This window comes from Vombatus ursinus, unplaced genomic scaffold, assembly GCF_900497805.2.
Source record: "Vombatus ursinus unplaced genomic scaffold, bare-nosed wombat genome assembly UNPS02014982.1, whole genome shotgun sequence".
Taxonomy (NCBI): Eukaryota; Metazoa; Chordata; class Mammalia; order Diprotodontia; family Vombatidae; genus Vombatus; species Vombatus ursinus.
The window spans coordinates 377,458-386,740 of record NW_020954760.1 but is presented as its reverse complement, the minus strand read 5'-3'; the positions used below and the strand labels follow the sequence as shown (position 1 = coordinate 386,740).

Here is a 9,283-nt window from a genome sequence, read left to right as displayed (position 1 = left end):
CTATGAGCATGCAACTTACATTACATGGGGAGATTCCAGGCTAAGTATTAGCTTCGGAGAACTCAGCATATTACCAGGTTATCAAGTATCATAACCCTGGAAAAAGACATGTAAATCCCTAGATCCTCCAGGCAACTGGCACCAATGGCAGGTCTCACCCACACAGTAATCGACAACTGACAAGCTGGTATAGCATCTAGAACCAAGGTTCACTGAAATCAGAGACATACTTTTTGGCCACTCGCACCTGGTCTGCTAGTTGTGGGCATATATCAAATGATATACCACCAGAGAGAATGTGTTCGACGTAATATCTGAGTCTTATGTATTCATAGGGTATTTCCTATAAGGTCTGTGCCATCCTGTAGCTTGGTTTGAGCTGGGTACCTGTTTTCTCCTTTAAGATTGTCTGTCACCAGAGCAAACTGGCCAGGTTGCTTCTAGAAAATGCAAATTATGACTTCTGATAAAAAATGGCAATCACATAATCATATCCAGTATTCTGAATCCACAAATATCAAGAGAGTGGAAAGAATATAAGGCTGGCAGTCAGAATATCTTAGTTCTAATACTAATAGGCTCTCATACTTACTAGCTGTGTGACCATAGACAAGTGTCTTAACCTCTCAGAGCCTCAGTTTCCTCACCTGCAAAGTGGGGGCAACCATAAACAACCTACCTCACAGGGTTGTAGGGATAATGTTTTGTAAACCTTAAAGTACTATGTACATGTGAGTTATCATCCTTCAGTGTTCAACACACATATGATGGCACTACACAGAATAGTGAGCTCGCCAGCCAAGATACTATAATTTTTGGCCAGTCAGAAGAATAGAAAAGTTGCAGAATCCTAATTCAGATTTTATTTATATCTTATTCTCTGCAAACTTCGCCAATCTACAGAAACAAAGGGCAGACAGCCAATGATTATGCAAGGTAATAGGTAGGGATAGGGCTGTGACCTGTGAACACCCTCTACCAATGCTGGTGGGTACATTCTTTGCAACTTAAAGAGTCCTAGAGAGGCTGCTTGGAGGATCTCAAACTTTTTTTGGTCTCAGGACCCCTTTAAAACTCTTATGACATCTTACTATTATTATGAAAAGAATTTTGAGCCCAGGACTCTATAGAACTCACTTTGAGAACCAATAGCTTAGAGTACTGAGAGGTTTGGTCATACATCCAGTAGGTATCAGAGAAGGAATTTGAACTCAACTCTTCCTAGCTTCGAAGCCAGTTTTCTATCCACTATGCTAAACTTCCTCTCTATGATAATAGCTCACATAAGAAATTTTGAGAAAAAAAAAATGTCTATTTTCCCCAATAGCTACAATGTCCTCCTGCTCCACAAAACTTTTTACTATGGTTAATGAAGGCTGAATTACTCCGGAAAGGTTCAGCTCCTTAGCACTGTACCAGACTAAGTTAAAAACTTAAACGCTGATGACTTTCCCTTTCCCCATTAAGGAAGGCACTAACACGTGAAAAAGTAGACAGCCAGGGCAGCAGGAGAGAAACTCAGTTGGTCTAGAAACAAAATATACTTCTCGGTCTTACTTTATACACTCATCAAAGCCACTAAATGCTGCCACGTGGGTTAAATAGTTCCCGTACGAAACTTAGGCAAACTCTAAATAGCAGCGGTTACTGATAAGTCACTGACAAACACAATCGAACAAAACGTCACCTCAACAAACGGCACGCACGCAGGAAAATGAAAAGCCAACGCTACTTCTCTCTGTATTTCTCAGAAAAGAGTCCCCAAGTATCAAAAGCACAGGACAAGCAAAGGAATTTCAGAGGCGAAAGGACAGAGCTGCCATAGTGAAGTATAAAAAGGCGGGAAACTTGGAACTTAGGCTCGTGCGACTTTGCTTTAGTGACAGCGTGCTGCGGGGCTCCACTTTGTATCTCCATTAGCTGGTCTTTTCCCTCCAAAGACACAAGAAGGGGTCAAAGAGGGCGCCTCCTAAGCAGGACCCCCGCCACTCCTTGTACTGAGGAAGGGGACTCAGACACGTGGAGAAACGGAAGCCGGGTGGCGACAAAAGCAGCCCCCAGTTACTCCGCTCAGGTCCCTGTGCCTGGCCTTTCGGCTCACAACCACAGTGCCTTGTTGGCAGTCAGTCCAGCCTTCGGGCGTGGGCAGAAGTACCCAGGTACAGGGAAAGGAAAATCTGTCAACTCCTGTTGGAAAATAACAGAAAAGTAAAGATAAAAGACCCCCAAGCCGATACGAACTCACCACAATGGCGGCCGCTCCCGCTCCCGCTCCCGGCCCGGAAGTGAAGTTGCAAGCCAGATGCGCCTGCGCAAGTGTGCCAGAGTCTTACGTCCGGTAGGAGGGAAGCAGCGTAGCCTGTAGCAGAGGCAGCTAACTGGAGGGGCGGATGGGGGGGAAGGCTTCCGATTGGTCCGGACGTCCTATTGGCTGTTTCTTGTATCGCTCTAGCGGACAGATTCCTCTGATTGGTGAAAAAAGTTAGCGGGTACTCGAGAGAAAAGAGGCCAGCAGTTGCCATGACAACAGGAAGAAGCTGAACCTTCGGACTTCTTTTTTGCTTGAGGATAGATTCGAAGGCCCTATAATCGTTTTGATTCCTGTACCGCGTCTCACGAACCGACTTAAAGAAGAAAACCTCCAGAAAAAGCCGAGGAAGACACTCACACAGACCGCAGGTGGTAGGTAATGGAGATCCGTCACCCTATTTCTTATGGTCCGAGAACTGGTAACGGTCAGAGCCGGCTAGGCGCCGGCTAGCAGTTTGGGAAATGGCTGAGGGGTCATCGCGACGACGAGAGTTAGCCGAACGGGCCGAGGCCGCCGCCACGAAAACCCTCGAGGTCGAGGTTAAAAACAGAAAAAAAAAAAAAGGAAAGAAAAGGGAAAAAAAAAGGAAAAAAGCCCTCCCTCCCACTTCCCGATTCTGTGCTAGTGAAAAATGTGATGAAGGCTACCGGGTGCCGCCGTACTTACCGAACGGGTTCACGTTCTGATCGGCCTCTTTCAAGACGGGTGGCTTCGGCTGTAGGATCCCGGGGCCTGGCGCGGAGGATGGCGGGCTGTTTCGGATTTTGAGAAAAGGCCGGCGGAACATCTTGAAGGGTCGTTGCCTAGGTGCTGTGGCACTGAGATTTTGAGTAGATTTTCTGGGGTGGGGCAGGGAAGGAGGAGGCCCCATCAGCCCTGTGGGGGTGGGGTCACAATGGGGGGGGGGGAACAGGCTCAACTGCCTTGTGGGGGAGGGGAAAATAGAGGCAGCCTCAGCCTGCGAGAAGGCTTAATAAGGGTATTTCAACTGCCCTTTGTGGAATGGGTGCAATGGAGGTAGTCCAGATAACCTTGCGGGAGCGGGGGCGGGGGCACGATGGGGGCGTTCCTAATTATCCTGTAGGGGCGGAGCACGGTGGGGGTGGTCTCAATAACCTTGTGGGCGTGTGCCACGATGGGAGCAGTCCCAGTAGCCTTGTGGGGGCGGGACACACAACGGAAGCAATAACTTTTAACCCTATTTGGAGACAAAGTGGGGGCGATCCCCAGCGGGCTTGTTGGGGCAGAGCATAACGGGGGCAGTAACATTTAACCTATGGAGGCACAAAATGGGAGTCTTCCAATAGCCCTTTGAGGAAGGGGGACAATGGGGGCGGTATCGATAATCTGTGGGCGGAGCAGAATGGGGGCGGTCCCAATAGTCCTGTGGGGGCGGAACATGATGGAGGCGATTTCCGCAGTGGGAGCGGGGTACAACAGGGGGCAGTACTATTTAACCCGGTGGGGTGACAATTGGGTGTCCCAAACAACCCTTTAGAGAGGGGATACATTGGGGGGCGCCCTATGTAGGCGGAGCACGATGGGGGCGGTACAATTAACCAGTGAGGCGCGCATGGTGGGCGGTCTCAGCAGCTTCTTGGGGGAGGGGCAAAGCAAGGGCGATCCCAGTTGCCCAGTTGGGGGCTGCGTAAAAATGGAGGCGGTCTCAGTGGACCCCTGGGGCGGAGCAGAGAGCGAAGTTGTCTCAAGCAGCCCCCTGGGGAGCTGTTGCCCCCTTTGGGGTGGAAATACCCCTCCTTGGGCAGAAGCCAGAGCTGCAGTCAGTGCCTGGAGTTCTAGACTCAAAGTCAGGAAGATGAGTTATTTGAATTCAGCCTCCGACATTCACTAGTTGTGCCACCCTGGGCAAGTCACTTAACTTTTTCCAGCCTCAGTTTCCAAAGGATAACATGAGTTAACATATGTAAGGAGCTTTGTGAACCTTAAATCGATGTAAGTGCTAGGTATTATTGCCTCTAGCAAGTACTCAACAAACATACCAGGTTATTAGCTATCACATATTTGGACATAAAAATTCATGTTTCTGGGTCCTCAAATCCATGATTAGAGGATCCTTCCTCCAATGGCTCCAGATTGATCCAGTTGTCAAGCTCTAGAAGCATAACCAGCCATCACTTGACTAGCTGTTACTGTATTATCCTGAACTCCTTTTTTAGTCTAGTTAAATCTTATGGACCCTTTCTCAGAACAATTTTTTGTGAAGGTATAAAGAAACAAAGGACCACAAAGGAGACCAATTATATTGAAATCAGTTATCAAAATATAAAAACAAACAAAAACCAAGATCACAGACCCCAGATTAAGAGCACCTGGTCTAGAACTAAAGGTCATTGGAATCTGAGACACTCAGACCACTCAGGCCTCTCAGACCTGCTTTAACCCTATGGTCTGTTTTTGCACCTGAGAGAAAAAGAGGAACATTACTTTTTAATGACCAAGCTTGGCCCAGAAGAAGAGATGCGAAAATGTACCATAATTCCTTCTTTGCAGAGGTGGTGGATTTTGGATGTGGAACATTGTATAAACTCTGAGACTTGTTGGTTAGTTTTGCTTAATTGTTCTTATACATAATAAATGCTTGTAGATTGAAGCTGTATATAAAAGTATATACACATAAACACTTTTACCTGCTTTGTTATGTTATCAAACTTTTAAAGGCTTTCCAATCAAGACTCCACCGTATTATCTATATGCTTGTGTAAAGTGAAGAGGCCCTGAAAAGTCACGGAGGCTTGGACCTCTGCTATGTGCTATGTACAATAAACACAGGCCAAGCCAGTCCCCTTTTTCAGAACTCGCCCCCATCACCCAATTGTGATGTTCAAGACTCCCAAAGTACAAGAGAATGAAAGTAACTGGTTACAGCAGTGGTACCCTCTGGGGTAAAGAAGTGGTGTCAGCCTTGCTCAGCCTACTATTTCATGGTTCATACTTTGCATTTGCATGGGGCTGCCCTGTGACTACAAGCTAACTTGAACAAAAACAATTCTGGACTTCACCAGGACTGGCTAGTGGTTGGAATGGATATCTTGGTGTGTATGCTGAATCAAAGTGGGTGCAGGTATTGCCATGCTTTGGGGAGCCCATATTTCACCTTATTCACCATATTTCACTGATCACTTGCCCAATTGGGTGGAAGCTGACCAGTGTGCCTGCTCACTATCATCAGCACTGTCCTGAGACAGATGGCACCAGATCTGGGTCTGTCCACTAGTGACCATTAGCTCCTGAGTGTCCTGTGAATTGCTCTTGTGGGAGAAACAGAAGACTAGCTGAATAGTACTGACTGGGATGGTTAATTGGAAGATAAGCTGAGTAAGCCTGACTGAGAAAGCCTATGGGCTCCAACTCCCACTACAAGTCATTAGTCATTAGCAGGGGCTGAACAATGGTTTTGTCTTGACCTCCAGGGCTGGTCAAGAGGAATAAATCCCAAGAAACCAAAAGCAAGGGGCTTCTCCTGTAGCTGCCCTGATCACTCAGACTAAAAGGGATCTGGGATCCCTTTTTAAAAGGCATCTGGGAAGGAACGTGACCCTCAGCAACAGGAACACTGGTAGCCCTTGGTTAAGAAAGGGCTTTGGGGATGCAAGGGAGTAACCCCAGGACCTCCGAGGGCTAGGAGTGGCACTAAACCTCACTCTAGTTCGTAGAGGTAACACTGAGGCTAGACTTGAGTGGTGTACCTGGTTGCAGTGGTATAGTAGTTTGAGTGGTACATACTGGTTTGGTAGGGAGAGCCTAGAAACCTATCGCCTGCCTCAGGGAGATCCCTTCCTCCTAGTCACAGAACAAGTGATCATAGTCCTCTCCTATGAGCTACGAGTACTATGTGTGGCAAGGGGGAAAAGACCTTAATGAGGATGGATCCTAGCAGGATCTTCCCACACCAGGATCAGAAGTGGGTGGTCTATGGATAGAAATCACTTGCTATTAAGATATCTCCATGCATTCTTTGGTGTATGAAACAGATTTTGAAGCTTTAAGGGAAGTATTTTTTTTCTAGTGACTTTTTGCTGTTATCTATTGTCATACAATAATCATTAATTGACTACCCTTCTCTTTGTTTCTATAGATTGGTGAAGCTTTCGGAGGATATGATATGTCAAATATGTGGCTGAATTAACTAAAGAACTCTGTGACTCTTCTATTTATTCTTCTGACTGACCAAAAATTATAGTACCTGGGCTAGTGAACTCATTATTTTGGGTAGTGCTGTCAGATGTATATTGATAGCATCTGTCTTACACACTGTAGGATGATAACTCACATGTACATAGTACTTTAAGGTTTACAAAACATTGTCCTTACAACCCTGTGAGGTAGGTTGTTTATGGCTGCCCCCACTTTACAGGTGAGGAAGCTGAGGCTCTGAAAAGTTAAGATACTGTGGTCACACAGCTAGTAAGCATGAGAGTCTGGTATTAGAACTAAGGTATTCTGACTTCCAGTCTTATATTCTTTGTACTTTTTTGATATTTGTGGATTCAAAATACTGGATATGATTATGTGATTGTTGTTTAACAGAAGTTATGTTGATGTTTAGTAATTTTTAGTCATGTCCGCCTCTTCATGGCCCTTTTTGGGGTTTTCTTGGCAGAGATAGTGGAATGGTTTGTCATTTCCTTCTCCAACTCATTTTACAAATGAGGAAACTGAGGCAAACAGGGTTAAGTGACTTGCCCAGGATCACACATCTAGTAGGTGTCTGGGGCTGGATTTGAACTCAGGTCTTCCCAATTCCAAGCTCAGTTCTCTATCCACTGCAGCACCACTTGGCTGTCTCAACTGGCCGGGTAGCTACTAGTAAATGGAAGTGATCATAAGTCTTTACTAACCTTAACCTGGCCAGTTTGCTCTGGTGACAGGCTTAAAGGAGAAAACAGGTGCTTGGCTCAATTCAGCTACAGGGTGGCATAGATCTTACAGCAAACAACCTCTGTGGATGAATTAGATTCAGATATTAGATAAAATACATATTCTCTGGTGGTGCATGATTTTTATTATATTTTTTTCAATCATCATAAATCCACCTTTTCTACCCTGCCCCCACTAAGAATGAAAGAAAAACAAAACTCTTGTTACAAATATGTATTATCAAGCAAAACATATGTCCACATTGACCATGTGCAAAAAAATTGCATCTCATTCTGAGAAGTGAAGTCCTTCACTTCTATATCAGGAGGTGGGTAGCATATTTCATCATTAGTCCTCTGGTTATTATACTGATCAGAGTTTTAATTCTTTCAAAGTCAGTTGTCTTTACCATGTATCTTTGTATAAATTGTTCTCCTAGTTCTGTTCACTTCGATCTTCATCAGTTCATGTAAGTCTTCCCAGATTTCTCTGAAAGTATCCCCTTCATAATTTCTTATAGTACAATAAGATTGTATATATAGTATATATATATATATATATACACAATATAGTACAATAGTATTCCATCACATTTATATACCATAACTTTTCAGCTATCCCCTAATTTATAGGCACCTCTTTAGATTTCCATACTTTGCTACCCCAAAAAGAGCCATAAATATTTTTGTACATCCTTAGGATTGGTTTTGCCTAGTACTAATCTCCTCTCTCCCCTTCTATTTCCCTATTGAGTGAAATGTATTTTTGTACCTAATCCATGTGCTTATATGTGCATTCTTCCTTTCCTTACTCAGTTCAAATGAGAGTGCGGTTCAAGTGTTGGCCACCTCTTCCACCCCCTCCTCCTTATTTATATAGATGTCTACTTGCACATCCAGATAATGTGAGATGATTTTCCTTAGCATTCCTTTTTCTTCTCCCAAGTGTGTTCCTCTTCCCCTCCCTTTCTATTCTTCTATTAAGATCATCAAGATTTAACGAAATTACTCCCAAGCCTTCTGTCTAGTTAGACTCCCACTCTGACCTCAGATGATGTTAGGGTTCATAGAGGACACATATATCATCCCTCTATATTAGAATATATGCAGTTTATCCTTGTCTAGTCCTTTATTATTGTTCCTTCATGTTTACCTTTTTAATGTTTCTCTTAACTACTTTGTTTGAACTTCAAAGTTGCAACACAGCTTTGGTCTTTTAATTAGGAGTGTTTGGAGGTCCATCTATTTCATTAAAGGTTCATTCCCCCTACCCCCATTATTCCTTCCTCTGTAGGATTATACTTAGTTTTGCTGGGCAAGTAATCCTTGGCTGTAAGCCAATATCCTGTGCCTTATGGAATATTATGTTCTAAGCTCTTCATTCCTTTTTAATGGTGGCCGAAAAATTGTGTGTGATTCTGGCTGTAGCTCCTGGTACTTGAATTCTTTCTTTCTGGCTGCCTTCAATATTTTTTTTTCTTAGAACTGGAAACCATAGATTTTGGCTGTAATGTTTCTGGGAGTTTTTACTTTGGGATTTCTTTCAGGGGGTGACCAGGGGGTGAATTCTCTCTGGTTGTAAGAGAGCTGGGCAGTTTTCTTTTCTTTTTTTTATAATTAATTTATTTATTCTTAGTTTTCAAAATTCACTTCCATAAGATTTTGAGTTTTAAATGTTCTCCCTCTCCCACTCCTTCCCACCCCAAGATGCATGCAATCTGATATAGACTATACTTATACATTCATATTAAGCATATTTTCACATTAGTCATGATGTAAAGAACAATTAGAACTAATGAGAGGAACAAGAATGAATCAATAAAACAAAACAACAAAGGAAAAGGAGAGCGAATAGTATGCTATAAATATTTTTGTACATGTAGGTCCTTTTCCCATTTTTATGATCTCTTTGGGATACAGACTTAGAAACGGTATTGCTGGGTCAATTTTATAGCTCTTTGGGCTATAGTTCCAAATTGCTCTCCAGAATGGTTGGGTCATTTCATAACTCTACCAACAATGCATTAGTGTTCAAATTTTCCCACATCTTTTCCAACATTTATCATTGTCCTGTTTTGTCATGTTAGCCAATCTG

The 9,283-nt window shown here is 43.8% G+C and overlaps 2 protein-coding genes across 7 annotated transcripts in view; one reads left to right on the top strand and one right to left on the bottom strand.

Annotated features, from left to right (window-relative positions):
- Positions 1 to 3,154, bottom strand: part of NUP62 (nucleoporin 62) — a 65,179-nt gene extending 62,025 nt beyond the window's left edge. The window contains exon 1 of one of the 5 annotated variants that reach the window (XM_027845576.1): positions 2,978 to 3,154. In XM_027845576.1, the coding sequence (XP_027701377.1) occupies positions 2,978 to 3,098 (121 nt within the window). In that variant the 5' untranslated portion in view covers positions 3,099 to 3,154. Of the gene's footprint in view, positions 1 to 2,241; positions 2,755 to 2,977 lie in introns of those variants that run through there. The other 4 variants (XM_027845571.1, XM_027845574.1, XM_027845572.1 and 1 more) reach the window with 4 other exon arrangements.
- The window catches only part of PIH1D3 (PIH1 domain containing 3), an 80,868-nt gene that overhangs the window by 9,265 nt on the left and 62,320 nt on the right, over positions 1 to 9,283 (top strand). Inside the window, exon 1 of one of the 2 annotated variants that reach the window (XM_027845578.1) lies at positions 2,598 to 2,682. The exons of the other annotated variant lie outside the window; for it this stretch is intronic. The gene's annotated coding sequence lies outside the window, so the exon portion shown is untranslated. Of the gene's footprint in view, positions 1 to 2,597; positions 2,683 to 9,283 lie in introns of those variants that run through there. 2 annotated transcript variants of the gene reach the window in all.